We start from the raw sequence: 15,546 nt of genomic DNA on the forward strand, positions 1-15,546 counted from the left end.
CACAGTCCAGCACCTTCACTAAAACCCCATCTATCTCATCAGCAGTCTGAGCTAAAATGAAAGGTTTTACCTGGAAATGCCTGAGGAGCTATCACTTTTTTCTCTTCTAACTTTGCTATAGGATCATACCCTCTGAAAGTGCCACAGTAAAATCTGGTTGGACTTTTCTGAGTCCCAAAAGGGGCATGGTAGCTGCTTGAGTCAAAAATCAGCAATAGATATATAGGTACTTGATATTTGTGATTGTGTCTGCAGCATTACTTATGAATACTACTTATGAAGACCACTTATGAAAAAACACACTATCTTATAATCATTAAAAACAACTTAAGCTTTATTGTTGTGCAGAGAGAAGGATTCCAAAATACAATAACCTTAGCCTGTTTTCAAAAATAGAGAAGCTATGTAACATTTCAGAACCATACACTTGCTAATTACTTACAAATTGCACTGAAGAATATGTAATTTTTCTCTGTATAACATACACATGTTATTTGCTTCTGTGTGTGTATTAAAGCACATATCACTACTTGCCTGTACCACATATACATAAAAGTTAAATATGTATTTTTAATAGCAGGACTTGCCAAGATGACAGTCATTCTTATCCACCGCTAAGAGTTAACTAAGTAGCCCTATTCATCAACTTCCAAATCAGTACTGAAACAGCAACCTAACAGACAGAAATAAGAGGACAAGACAAGAAACTAAAACTCCACTGATATATCTGAGCCTTTGAGGAAGTGAGTCAACTCCCAAGAGCCCTGTACTAGTCTCAGTAATAGTAGCAGTTCTTCCAGAAACAATAATAAAACCATTTTCTCTCTACATTTCCACTTGAGTGCACCAGGTCTTATGCTTAAGTATTTTAATAAATTATTGAATGTTGCCAAAAGGCAGAGTTGTAGCTGGGTCAGTCCTGAGATTAGACCATCATCCTAAATTATTGAGTTAAAACATTACAGAAAAATAACTCTTCGTATTCTAAGAGTGGTTTCCCGAGCTTCAATTGTGGCAGAATTATGATGATAAGACCCATTGGATCTGATATGGTTCCATCTCTTGAGAAAACTAAGCATAGACATTTTTAATTTCCTCAATTTGATTTTGCATTAAAAATATATTTTTAAACTAACAATTACAGCAATGAATGGGCTTACAAAATCTGCATAATATAAATTTAATAAATCACTCCAGATTTCAGAAAATTACTAGAATTATCAGTATAATCTAAGAGCAAAGACCTTTTATATTTACTTGCCTGGCACACTAAGTAGAAGGAGCTTTTGCAGAGCTGAACCCTTTCAATGGAATTATTCCTTTGTTTTCATATGCAGATAGCTCTACTAAAAGTGTGCTAATTTATTTTTAGTTTCCATTGTAATTTCACAGCACGTACATAAAGCCAATCATTAAATGAAAATACCAGCACATGCAGCTCAAAACCCCCCATGTTTGTGAGATAAAACATCAATGGAAGACAGGTTCTCAGTGTAGCTGAGAACTTTCACTTGTAAATCTAAGACAGTGGGGAAAAAAAAGAAAAAAAGACTATTTACAGAAAATCACTTTGCAAATCACAATGCTGAACATGCATGGAATCACGTGTGTTCAGGGAACGTACTTAGGTACAAAAAAAGTAGCATTTTCACAGAATAGTGAGATGAAGCATGAGATAGTATGACACAGGCTGCACCTTATCACAGAATGTGCAAGGGGAGAAAATGCTGGCAGCCTGCTTCTGGAAAACAGCAGAAAGAAAGGAGAAGCCAGGTTGTACAAGTGTAACCAATTTTTTATGTTCTCTCTTACTGTGTTTTAAATAGAGCCTGTTAACTGTAGGTGGGGGGCATGTGTTGTTGTTGTTGTTGTTTTTTCTCACACAAGAGTAATGCTTTTGTTTTAGTGAATTCTTTAAAATACAGTTTTCACGCTAGTTAAGGTTAAAAGCAAGAGATGGTAAAAGGGCAGAAAAGCAGGTAATATAGCAGTAGTATGGTATTCATCCACACCGTCACAATCTAGACAAGAGTTTGAGATTCCTGTCAGTAGGCAGATGCATGAAAAATTGTGCTGTTGAAAAGGTCTTTAGTATTCGTGGTATCAGCCAGACAGGCCATTGTAAATGCACAGTCAAGACCCAGGCTTATCCAAGGAACACACTGAGGACCTCATGGCTTAGAACCTCCTCTCCCTCGGCCTCCACATGGGTAGATTTCTTCTCTGTCAAAATTATGGACATCTTGGGAATTTTAAAGATGGCTTTAATTTACAGGTGGCTTAATTATATATCTCATCAACTTTCACTAGAATTTTGAGAATTCCAATATAGACGTACAAGGGATTAAAAAGCCCAATGATCTTTCTATGCAACTCTAACTTAATTGCAAGCTTTCTCAAGATTCCTGCCCTAGCAAGATAAATTATTTGCTTACTCTTCAAGTACCATCTTGGTCTTCCAATTTCTTTGCTGCATATGCTCTACCACATATGTTGCTTTTTCTTTGGTTAGATTTCTATTTTCGGAGGAGTTAAGATTGGCTTAATTTTATTAACTCTTTCTAGATAGCCAGTTTACTTATCTCCTGCTTCCATTTTTATTCAAATTACCCATGGTTTTCATGGTTTATGTCTTTCATAACACAGCTATGTATAAGTAATCAGCTTCCATTCTGAAGCAACAAATTTTAATTTCCTTCTTTCGCTTCAGAGCTTTTCTCACTAGATTCCTTCCCTTATATTTTAGCCTGATTTTTATGAATTAAAAAGGCAAGAAAGCAGTCAAAAGACCATTAAATATTCTTTCAGGACATTTATGTGTTCCTTGCATCTGTTCTAGGGTAACGGACTGTACGTTTAGCAGAGCTGTTTACACCTTTATTCAGCTCGTGTGTTGATTTTTATTTATTTTTTCCCCAGGGGGAGCAGAAATACATCAGAATAAATTATTAAGTAAAGATTGTTTGGGGAGGGGGAATGAAATGGAGACACTTATTACAAATTCCAGGTAATATCCCACATTGACCTTTAATGAGAGGAAATGCAAGTTTAAAAGCATTGTGAATCAGGAGTTACACAAATGTATATGGGGACAAAACATCTTATTCAAGTCTAAAAATCAAAAACTGTCTTCTCTATATTACTTTTCCTGGATATATTCATTTCTGTTTTATAACAGATTTATTTACGATTTCTGGACTATCAAATGGAGCATTCCAATGAATGCAAAAGAAATTTTGTTGCTGTCTATGATGGAAGTAGTTCTATTGAAAACCTGAAGGCAAAGTTTTGCAGCACTGTAGCAAATGATGTCATGCTGCAGACTGGGACTGGCGTGGTACGAATGTGGGCAGATGAAGGCAGTAGACTAAGCAGGTTCCGGATGCTGTTCACTTCATTTGTGGATCGTAAGTACATTTTCAAGTGCCTATTCTGGTATCACGGTACTTCAGGTATTTTAGGAAAAGCCATTAGCTATGTCTTGTGCAGCAGGAACTTATACTGTTTCCTTCACATACAAGTAGGTAAGTTAAATACTTGCTTTATTACAGTTATGAGCATGGTTCCTGAAGAATGGCTTTCCTCCTTTATTAAAAGACTTATTTTTCCTTTGAATTCAAGAATAATACAACCTTAGGGTAGGTCCTTCTCAATTATTTCTACAAAGGTGCACAGACTTACTTAGAAGACAGCAGTGAGACTGAAGTGTGCTATCCCGTTAGCACCCAACTTCTGATTCCCTGCCAGACACCACGATAGGCTCTCCTCAAGCCCACGCTGGACAGTCACAAGGCTAGGAAAAACTTGTGACCCTGCTGAGTCTGGATATTCTTCCTATCCACAGCCCTACCTTCGACTGCAGATCTGAAGGTACCCCTGCTCCTGCCACACCTAAGCTGCTGCCTCCTTTCTCCGCTGTACGTGGCTCTAAAACAACCCCATGTGTGCTCCCTCAGCAAAGCCCAGTTGTGTTACACAGCCACGAATAAGGCAGTTGAATTCAAATTTATTAAGAAGGCTATATTAAAAGCAGAGCTACAAATGCTGTCTGGGCTTCTGTTTGGATTCCATAGCCTGCCTAGAGATAGTCATTATTCTCATTGTAAATTAAGATGCTTCTGGAAAGCATTCTATGAGATTTTCTTCTAAGCACTTTCTCTCTGAACTTACCTGAATTTGGTTGCCTCACATATTTACAAAGGACAACATGGCCCACATTGCAGAATGTGGAAACTGCAAAGAAGTGTCATCTTCAGCACAGAAGTAAACTGAGTTTGGAAGTGCACAGCGGATCTGAGATATACGCAGAGAACTGAATAAAATATGTCTGCCACTTCAGGAGAGCAGACCTATGCTTGTGCTAAAGGTTTTCAGAAAGCTCTGCTTGGAGATTAACTAGTGCACATTTGCTGCCAAAGACGTAACTGTTTTTGACAGAAGTAACATGTCTGTAGAAAGTTCTGAAATGGATCCTGGTCACCATCTTGCAAAAAAATTCAAGTTACAGGTAACAGGTAGTTTGATGTTCAGCTCCATTGAACAGGAAAGTTTAACACAGAATGAAAGATAGTTTCTGCACAACAGCCTTTATAAAGTAACAGCGATTGAAGGTAACTGTCTTATTGCCTGCTTTGTGTACATGGTAGTAAGAACCAGTAGAAAGAACATTTCAGAAACTAGTCTATTGTTTAACCTAGAGTAGACATTTAACAAACTTTATTGTGAATTTAAGTATGTTTTAAGCACAACCTGCTTATCAAATTTGTAACAGCTTTTCCAGTACCTTTTACTTCAATACAATTATTAATATTAGTGATGAAAGCTGGAATTAATTGCACTATCTCAAAAATGCTACGAACTTTGCCAGGGGAAATTATCCCTGTATATTTTAAATATTATAGGGCAGGGGAGGGATGAAGTACAAGACGCTGAAACAGTAACCACTTCTAGAGCTGAATAACTTTCCAAAGTTAGAATTTTAAAGGAATTCAAAAGTCCTTGCCAGAAGAAAGTCTGCAAAGTTGTGCAGTTATTCTTATTTATCTTCTAACTTGAGATGCTGTCTGTCTTGGATAGGGTAATTCAAAAGTATGTTCCTGAAAACTAAGCGTTTCCTGTATTTTTGAATAGTTTAGTGATAATCATGTTTTCAAACTGAAAATAGTGAATCTGGGTTTATCTTCTCTTCAAATCTCTAACCTATTTTTCTCTTCTACCTTATTAATGATTTGTAATTATAAGAAGCCAACCATGAAAACAATCAATATTTCTGAAAAATTTACATAAATGAGCTAATTGTGCATGACAGTCACCTAACACATACCTAGTGCTGCTTGCAAATTTGACTAAGTAATTCAGCTAACAACATTAAAAATCAATGTATTTGATTTCTGGCTTGATTCAATACATGAATAATGCTATATATAAAGAACACTGTGAACACTGTGCAAGTTTTAGGCAGCTGTTATGAGAGGAGTCCAGCTATGTCCTTGAAGTCCTGGACTGGAACCAATCAATCACTGTGACTGGTAGTCAGACTTTGTACTCCCCATATAACAAACAAAGGAAAATGAAGTCAATTTGTCCCATTTTCATGGACCTGTGAGCAAAAGCCATCCCTAAAAAACATTAAAGAAGCTACACAGGAATGTAAAATAGAGAATGTGCTGGGGGATGGAGAGGCAGCAGCAGAATGCATCATCCAAAAAGATACAAATTTTATAGACAAATACAAGACACAAAAGGAATGTGTCTTGCATCATAATCCTTCCTCTATGCCTCCAAAAGAACTACAACTCCATACAGATCCGTACTGAAACACTAACAAATACACATGGATTCCTGACAGCTGCTCTGGACACCAATTTCATAGATCTTCCTTTGTCTCAGATATTTTAATAGATGGTGTAGACTATTACATACACAGCTTTTTAAAGTTATTGTATATAAAGTTATTGTATATAAAGGATAAATAAGATCAGTATCAAACTCTGGGGAACACCACTATTGACTGCCTCCAGCTGGACTTTCTGCCTCTGATCACATTCCTTTATGCCTCTCAGTTGAGTCAGTTTTCAGTCCACCTCACTGTCCTCCTACATAGCTTGTAATTCATCAGTTTCTCTACAAGGCTGTTATGGGACACAGTTTTGAAACCTCACTGAAGTCAGGATATACAACATCCACCATTCTCCCCATATCTACCAAGCGAGTTTATTCCATCCCAGAATGCAAGCGGATGGCTCAAGAATGACTTCCTTATTGTAACGCTAACATCTCATTCATAACTGGTATAATTGGCATGAGCTATAACTTTCTAAGCATTGATAATACTTTAAAGCAATGTCCTTCATTTTCTGAATCTACTTTCCAAACAATTAAATTCTCAGTTCAATTCAGTAATCATTACATTTATCTTCCTCACTATGACATTTTAAAATACTAAAGTTATGGAGATAAACTCTTCCAAAATACCTTCTAATTAAATTCTGTAGTATGTTAGAGGAAGAAGTACTACAGTGCTTGCACTACAGTTAAAGCAAGCTTCCTATATGGGTCTTCTTGCCAGGTTGTCAGGGGTTAAAATTAACATGAAGGTAATACAAAAGATTAAAATGAATGAGTGGAGATTACGAAAATTGAGTGCAGTAAGAAATGGGAAGACATGCATAATTGGGTCAGGAAATGCAAGTTCAAAATTAAAGGCTTGAATTTTCTTTTCTTCTTTAGACATGACTCCTATTTTTGTCACTGAGTCTGAAGCCTAACAGAAGGAATAAGTGAGAAACATGAGGTATTCAGGACTTGTCACCCTCCTCTACTTGTACCCTTTGGGTTTTGCTGTCGGTTTCAGAGAATCCAGACTACTCAAGAATAAATTCTTTCTATGAAACCAAGTAATAGAATGTCTATCACAACATCTGTGCTATTTAATATATAATTGATTACACTAATAACAGACACTTCTGTGATAAAAATAACACATTGCTGAGACAGAAAAAAAAATAAATTCTTGTCTAGTACCCTTAAGTCATAGAGAATTCCCCAAGTATACTATTTAAAATATATATATTATTTTTCAGGATGTTCTATAAGTATTTTTCTAACATCAAGGAGCTATAACAAACATTGATGCAAAAAATCTTTAGAGCAACTTTCTAGTGAAAGTATTTCTTCAAATTTCCAGCTATATATAGACAGATAGATAAAAAGATGGACTTTACTCTCTTAATCCTTGCATTAGTTCTGATAGGAGGATCTAAGAGCTTTGATTCACAAACAGGAATGACTTAGATGCCTCCAGTTACTGAAATCTCTTGCAGTTACTGAAACAGTCCTCCACAAGCTGAAATCTGATTTGTCTTAAGATATTAATGGGCTCCAAAATGCAGATGTTCAGTAGCTGTTTCACAGCCATTTACACAGCAGATATACAGCAGACTGAATAAATTTATAATTGATGGTGAACGTGATTTAAGTGTTAAGCTTTTAAAGACAAGTATTAAAGCCTTCTTCCATTATTTGTGTTGTGTGACTGTCTTTCTACTACCTGTTTTGAACAAGAAAGTTTTGTTTGTAGCATTGATAAATACACAGGAAAACAACCAATCAACCACGGAGTAAATAATCTGTTAATTACTGATGTGCATAAGAATTGTTTCAGTTTGAAACTGTAAAGAGAAAAGAACAAATACGCATGTTAAAAGTAACAGGAATTTACTATCTTTTTTTTTTCTTTTGTCGTGCAATGTATGACTTACTGAAAATTCCTAACATTTTCTTCCTCTTCTCTACTGCAGCTCCCTGCTCAGGCAACACTTACTTCTGCCATAGCAACATGTGCATCAATAATTCTTTAGTCTGCAATGGCATTCAAAACTGTGCATACCCTTGGGATGAAAATCACTGCAGAGGTGAATATAGTGCAAAGTATAGCCTTTATAACCCAGGCTGGTCAGTTGCCTTTCAAGAAAGTCCTGAAATGTCCTTTCCTGGAAATATGCTGAAGACAGCTATTCTCCTAATCTCAGAACGGTGTTCCAAATTTTTTATTTAAACTCAGGAGGCATGTAAGCATACTAAAGATTGATCTACCTGCTTTATAAGTAAATCTCTTCCTCTTCAGCATGAACTTTTCATTTTAAAAAAATAATAGCTTAATAGGAAAAAGAATGTAGTAGTTGCCAGGCTCCATCATATCCATTTCTAAATTTTAAATGAAGCAAGTTGTAGGGACGAGTAATGCCTTTTATTAGGAAAAAAATGATACAGCTGGAAAAAGACAGTCCTTCGAGCACAGTCTTTTTCCACTCTAAAGTAGAAGCAGCAGTCTCCAGAGATAAATGCAAATTTAAAATATTTGTTTTTATTTTAAGTTCTTAATCAGTGAGACCATCTCAGAGTACATGCACCTGCTGCATGTGGTGTAACAAGTAGTGGGAGGAAGGAGGGATTGGTAGGATGTGAAGAAGTCATCACTTATGGAAAATAGAGACATGTAAAACACTGCTTCTAGAACCCGGGGCAGAGAAGTATTGTTTAAACTGTCACAACTACAACAAGTCATTTCAATATCAGGCTTTGTACAGAAAGTTCTCACGATTTGAAGAAATTACTACTCTACTCAAGCACAGATATTTTTATCTGTGTTTCAACACTAAGCGAATTTTCAGAGTTGAAACAAAAACAGTTTAAGGTCTTTTTTTTTCTTGCTAAAGAAGCAAAACAAGAACTTGTGCTCATCTGACAAATTGAATGGCATAAGTAGGTCTGAAAAAAAAAACCTGAAAGATTAAAATATGTACTCAGTTTCAAAGAGAAACTCTTAACTGTAGGAAGGGTCAAAACTTTCTCTAAGAAAAACCTTGAAATAAAATAGTGTTTTGTTATTATTATTATTTACCAAAAGACTAAAGTTTGATTTCTGTACTCAAAAGCTATTTTGGAATTGTATTTTGGACAAGCATTGTAAAAAAATCACACTGCTCTAATACACTCTAAGGGAAGGTACATTATAGATGTGTTACGTATTATGCAAGTTTTCCAGCTAAAAATCATGATCCATAACTGTTAAGTTTTCAATGGATAAGTAAGTTTCCTCTAAATAATCCTTACCTTTAATAATATTCTGTGTTCCCTATTAAGTGCAATTGCTGGATCTATTTCCCATCTCTAAGTGCTTTTCTAGAACCTCACGTAGAGTCTACACTTCACTAATGCACTACAGTATTTCAGAAACAAAATTTTATGAAAACTATATCATTAGATAAGAAACCGTCTTTCCCAATATTTGTACATCTGATGCTGAATAATCTACCATGTTTTATGTTGGATATAATTTAAACGCTGCTTCAGTAGTTGCACAGCACATAATTAAAGGATAGTTGAAAATTGGGTCCATCTTGTCAGCTAAGGCAGTCTTAAGGAGACGGATGAAACCAAAAGAACAATTTTATCTTTGAAAAGAAGGCTTCTCAATTGTGCTCAGTTCCCAGAGGCACCTAGAGTTCTCATTTAGCCCATGTCAGTGACTGCCTAAACCTGATTATGTTGCAGCCTACCTTACGCCTAAGGCCAGTGGGTCATACAAATAAATAGTTTAAAAAAAAAAATCAGTCACATGCAATTTCTTTTAAGAGACTGGGGAAGACATCATCTTTTGATTAAGACCTTCTTGATGAAAAAAAATCTTCCAAGAATTAAGAAACCTAGATACAGATGAGAGAACTACCATAGCATTGAAATTTGTATCTCCCACAGAAGTGTGCTAACAAGAGCCAAACTGGGTAGGACAAGGGGAGATAGGCTCATTCATATTAAAGCAATAAATGTTACTCAGAATAAATAGGCTAAGCTCTGAAGCAAAACGGTATTTCAGACATGAATTATTAGTCAATTCCTCAGGACTCTGTTTAGTATATGGGTTGTTTTACATTGCATAAGGTGGTATGCAACTCTCTCCATGCACTGTGTGTGGAGTACCTAGGTGTATAACAGACATATCCAGATGCCAGGAGCCTGATAGCTGAAAATGTGCAACATTTAGGCAACATTTTTTTCTACAGTCTTAAATGCTTTTTCCCCTCGCTAGCAAATGTTGCAGAGTCTATCACTGGAGAAATCTTGCAGTCCTCTAAATGAAGTATTTTTACAGAACAGAAACCTAACTGGAAAATTTGAATCTCCAAAAAAGAATTTTAAGTATGGAAAACCATCTTGTACTGATGCTGCCATCTTGTGTGTTTCCATATGAAGTACTACCCAAAAGTGCCATATTATTTAGGTTGGTTGAGGTTTTTTGCTCCCCCTTTCCCCACACTCTTTCCCTAACTGAGTTATTACCATCACTAATGAAGATGGGGAATTAGACTTGCTGAATAAATGCACAGATCTAATATGACAAATCATACAGGTCTAGTCTCTAGTACCATGAATTCATTTCATTAATAGCACAGCACTTACGTGGCAATCACAATGCAGCTTGCTTTGTTCTAATATACAGTCCAAAATATGAAAAGTAAGAACTCTCATAATCCCCATTTTTTCTTTGCAGAAAGGAAAAAAGCTGGATTGTTTGAACAAATCACCAGAACACATGGAACAATCATTGGTATCACATCAGGGATAGTTTTAGTTCTTCTTATCATTTCAATTCTAGTACAAGTAAAGCAACCTCGCAAAAAAGTTATGGCTTGCAAGACTGCTTTCAATAAAACCGGTTTCCAGGAAGTATTTGATCCTCCGCATTATGAACTGTTTTCACTGAGGGACAAAGAGATTTCTGCAGATTTGGCAGATTTATCAGAAGAACTTGAAAACTATCAGAAAATGAGGCGCTCTTCAACAGCTTCCAGGTGCATTCATGACCACCACTGTGGCTCTCAAGCCTCCAATATAAAACAAAGCAGGACAAACCTCAGCTCCATGGAACTTCCCTTCCGCAATGATTTTGCACAACCTCAGCCAATGAAAACATTTAATAGCACATTCAAGAAAAGTAGCTACACTTTCAAACAAGCGCATGACTGCCCCGAGCAAGTCATAGAAGACAGGGTGATGGAGGAAATTCCATGTGAAATCTATGTTAGAGGAAGAGAAGATACAGCACAAGGTTCGTTATCTATTGACTTTTAATTTCCTAGTTAAGGTGTTATCAGTGTACATAGAGGATGCTTGTGTATAAGGACAGTGTATATATTAAAAGTGTATTATATGCAGCGTGTGAGATGCACACACTTTTAGCTTATTATACTTCATTTGAAAAGAAAAAAAAAAGGAAAGAAAGAAAGTCTTCATAACTAATTTCTGCTGAAGAACAGTGGACTTCCTCCCATCCTCCCAAGCTACCTGTCCGGTGGAGCAACAAGCCAGACTTTGCATGGAAATTGGAAGTTAAGGATGTTGGGGGGAAAGACAGCAACAACAACCACCACTGTCATTGATCAGCAAAAACAGTGACTACTACCCTTCTCTTCACATCATTTTCTCTTATTTAGATGTCTGCTTTTCAAGACAATTTTAATACCTCAGTTACATAAATAAAAGTAGTTAAGTGCACCACGTATATGTCAACATAGGTGTCTTATTGTATTTGTCAGATTGAAAGAGTTAGTGTTAAGTGCCAGTTAAGACTCAAGAGTTACATTACAGCCATCTGTTTCATCTTGCCTGCCATTTATATTGCCTTTAATTATCAGTTCCTCACTCTATGCTTTGTGAGAAATAAGTGTAAGAGGTTACTGCCTTTTTAAAAGATATTGAGGTTTATTAATTTTAGTACATTTGGGAATGTGACCCTCGCAGCTTGCGGTTAAACACAAGCGCTCATGTTATTCTAGATGCAGACTTCAAACTGTTTGCTTTCAAGAAGGCTTAGGATTCTAAAAGATTCTGCCATGTATTATAAATCCATGTGGCTACACTGATTTCACCGCTCTGTAGTTAGAAAATAATTCTGTTCCTGTGTTTTCCAAGTATTTACATGAATAGACTGTACTGTACATTTCTCTCAAAATAGCCTTTTAGTCCTTATGCAGCCAATCTTCCCTTCTGAAATCAGTGATGATACTTTTAGCTCGTGTCCTACTTGCCTGAACAGGATTGCTCTGATATGTGTGATCACCAGGGAAACAAGGAGAAATCAAACAACTCTTGTTAACCTTTATGGAACCTTTCTCATGCCCCTTGTTGCCACTTGAAAAATTGCACATTTCATACCTTTTTTAATGGTGGTTTGGACCTAATTTTAACATTTTTACAATATAGAACAGTTTTTTCAAATACAATAATTCTCATTGTGTTTTTTAGACTTTTTATATAGTTTGATACTGTATAGACTATTTATTAAATCAAAATCTAGCACCCGTACAACAGGCTTGTTTCACTGTCCGTTTTAGCAGCTCCGAATAACATGCAGTTGCTGCCATGTATACCGCAATTTGCCAAGCATACTTAATATGACTTCTGCGTTAGCCTACATTTTATTCCCTGGTTTGTTTGGATTTATTCTGATATTTTCTTCACAAGAAACCTTTTACTAAATGTGACCTACCAGCTTGCACTAGTTATAGCCTTTATTTGGAAATGTATATAAAACCGTATTTACAGTGAGATGTTTGTTGGGCTGACTACAGTACAAAAATTAGTATATGACCTCAGCAACTGAAGCCTCTTCTCTTAAAAATAGATGAACAACAGCTATAACAAACTGATTTTTCATTGAATGGAAAAAAAAATCAAATGTTTATAAAACGTAAAAAGAAATGCAAAATCGTACAAAATGTAAGAAATTGGGAGGGTGGGGGAGGGAGGGAATTGATTATCCTCAACACTTCACAACTTCAAAATTAAGCCTGCCGTGTATCTAAAAGAACTTAGGCAGAAGGTCACAGATCAGACCCCTAAGGTTATACCCTGGTCTCAGTTTTTGTGCTTATCCCAGAACAGATTTCAGTTTGAAACAACAGAAGTGGGCTTTTTTTTTTTTTTTTAGATGCACTTCATGCAGGTGTTAAAAAAAAGCTAGTTAATTTTGACCTGATTTTTTTAGTATATTTAATTAAAACATTTATTGACATATTTCATTTACTTCTCATTGATTTCAGTAATAAATCTCTCATCATTACCTGTATGGAACAGAATGTTATTTGCTTCAGACTTAGTTCCAGATTCTTTCAACAAGAAATACATAGTTTTACATGAGTCCTTCTTGTTCATATAACTCTGGTAAGTGCTAGGTTTGCATGATTAAGTTTCCTTTATAAGGTATATTTGTCCATGTGATAAAATATTATGGTCCCTATTCTTTCCTAAGTTATATTGTCTTTGAACACTAAACCTGTAATAATAAAACAAACAGCAACCCTGCAGAGTGCAAGTCTGTGGAGAAAAGGGGAAAAACTCTACTGAAGAATTCTGGAATGGCCTAAATAATATTTCCATCTCTGTTGCAACTTCCTGGTGACATGGTCAGAACACAGCTGCTTTTCTGCTACCCTAGAGCAGCTAGGTGAACTCCCTTAACCAGCTACGTCTTGTAAGCAACCTTTTCCAATATCCCCAGGCCCAGCACTTTTTAGTTTGTAGCATAAAGCTGAGATACTCCTGTCTAGTTAACACCTGCCCGTTTTCCCACTACAGAGTGAAAACTCTGAAAAAGGAGAGTTCCAGTATTTCAGTAGTAGCAAACCCAACCCATACTGTGGCAAAAAGCCATACCTTTCTAGGAGCATTCTGATTTTGCACTCATTTTTACCCATATCCCCAATACCTTCTGTTAGCCCTGAATGCATGTAAGCAAAGAAAGCAAAGATACATTCCCTATATACACGCTGACCAGGAAATGGTCAATGACATGACTTATAAATACCAAAACAGTTAATTTTTATCTTCTATAGTTTAGACATAAAACCATTTAACGTGAACTATTTCTTCTCGATAAAAGTTGTAAAAGTAAATCTACAGCTGACATGAAAGTAAGTGAACAAGAACCGTGATTCTAGAAGTTCTGTAAGGAGATGCCTACGTTTGCAGATATGACGACAGTGGGAATTCAGCCTTCATGCTGGAAATGACTGAAGTGTTTCAGTGATCACAGACATACTAATCTGTCCTTAAAAAGCATGAAATTCTCTTGTCCAGAGTAGAATTTATGACCTTCATTGTACATACAAATTATAGTGGTGTATGATAGGAATTACTTTCTATTCTTATTAAACCAGTAAAAAGAAAAGTTATGGAAAGACCTGTCATTGACTTACAAGAAAAAGCACCTGTCATGTGAACGCTTTGCAGAATGTTTAAGTCATTAAAATATATTCTGTTTTGTTTTTACTTGGTACAGAGAATTCTGTTTATTAGCAGCCCATCTCCTGATACTTGACGAAAAAATACTTTCCTTATTCTCGAATCAATTTAGTCCTTAAATAGATTTTTTTTAGTATCAAAGATCATAATAAAATTTGTATTTCTGAACTATTTAAGTATAATCTTTTCACTAAAGTGCTACTTACTAACAGCATAACTTTAAAAAAAATCAGTACCTATATTTGAGAAGTCAAGAGCAAATTACATCTTGAAGTGGAACCACTAAATTCTTATGGTTATACTGAAACTTTCTACTGAGTGGCTGACTGCATTTTACTGTGAATAGATACAGAGACTGATCATCCAGGAAGATCTATTTATATTTAGATGTCCTTCCTTCAAAGTTTATGTATGAGCCCTAAGATTGCTCAAATCTATGGACTGCTTGCCAAAACACATTTATAATCTATGTCAGACTGAAAGATGAGCTGATTTTACATTATTTGACATCATGCCATTGCAGCTGAACATTAATTTTAAAATCCTCACCCCATTGTAACTGAAAACCATTGAGTTAATTCATGTTTTGAAAACATTTATAGAACCTATCTCAATCTAACAAAATAAAAGCTAGAATCTTTAAGACTTCTGTTCCCGGGGTTTCCAATAACTGTATGTAGGCTAAATCCCTCCTATGAATACACAAATAAATCACATGTTAATATGCTCTAATATGTGATTCTGTGTCACTACGGAATTGCAAGTTTATTTTCACATTCAAATTCCTTTGCTACGCTTTACAGAATCAGCTTAACAAAAATCTGTTTTCCATCTGTTTCATACATTAACACCAACAGGCATTTATTACTTGTCAACTTGTTCCCTCTTATCTATCTATCAAAGATAATCCACTATATACCAGATAAAACAGCTTAATTTTTTATCAGTCTGTCTCTTCTTACAGAGCCAAGTCCAGGGAGAATCAAAGCAAGAACTTAAAGTCTTAGTATGTCTTTCCATTACCATCATGTAATTTATGGTAATAGCTCTTATACGGGAGAAGCCCATAAAATTTACATCAAATTCTGCTCAAGAAAAAAAAAATCCAGTATTATAATAAACCAAGTAATAGTACAAAAGACCTGTACACCTCAAAATTAAATATAATTAAATATAATTTGCTTTGCCTTAAATATAATTTGCTATTTTGTAATCTCAAACACCTTCTGAGAGGTAAGATCT

General features: G+C 35.7%; 1 protein-coding gene across 3 annotated transcripts in view; it reads left to right on the forward strand.

The window, feature by feature from the left end:
• NETO2 (neuropilin and tolloid like 2) overlaps positions 1-14,591 on the forward strand; it is a 32,612-nt gene extending 18,021 nt beyond the window's left edge. The window contains exons 7-11 of one of the 3 annotated variants that reach the window (XM_080552946.1): positions 3,179-3,407; positions 7,800-7,913; positions 10,553-11,110; positions 13,104-13,224; positions 13,943-14,591. In XM_080552946.1, the coding sequence (XP_080409072.1) occupies positions 3,179-3,407; positions 7,800-7,913; positions 10,553-11,110; positions 13,104-13,219 (1,017 nt within the window). In that variant the 3' untranslated portion in view covers positions 13,220-13,224; positions 13,943-14,591. Of the gene's footprint in view, positions 1-3,178; positions 3,408-7,799; positions 7,914-10,552; positions 11,556-13,103 lie in introns of those variants that run through there. The other 2 variants (XM_080552948.1, XM_080552947.1) reach the window with 2 other exon arrangements.
• The last annotated feature ends 955 nt before the right edge of the window (positions 14,592-15,546 follow it).

Source organism: Anser brachyrhynchus, assembly GCF_964034855.1.
Source record: "Anser brachyrhynchus genome assembly, chromosome: 12".
Taxonomy (NCBI): Eukaryota; Metazoa; Chordata; class Aves; order Anseriformes; family Anatidae; genus Anser; species Anser brachyrhynchus.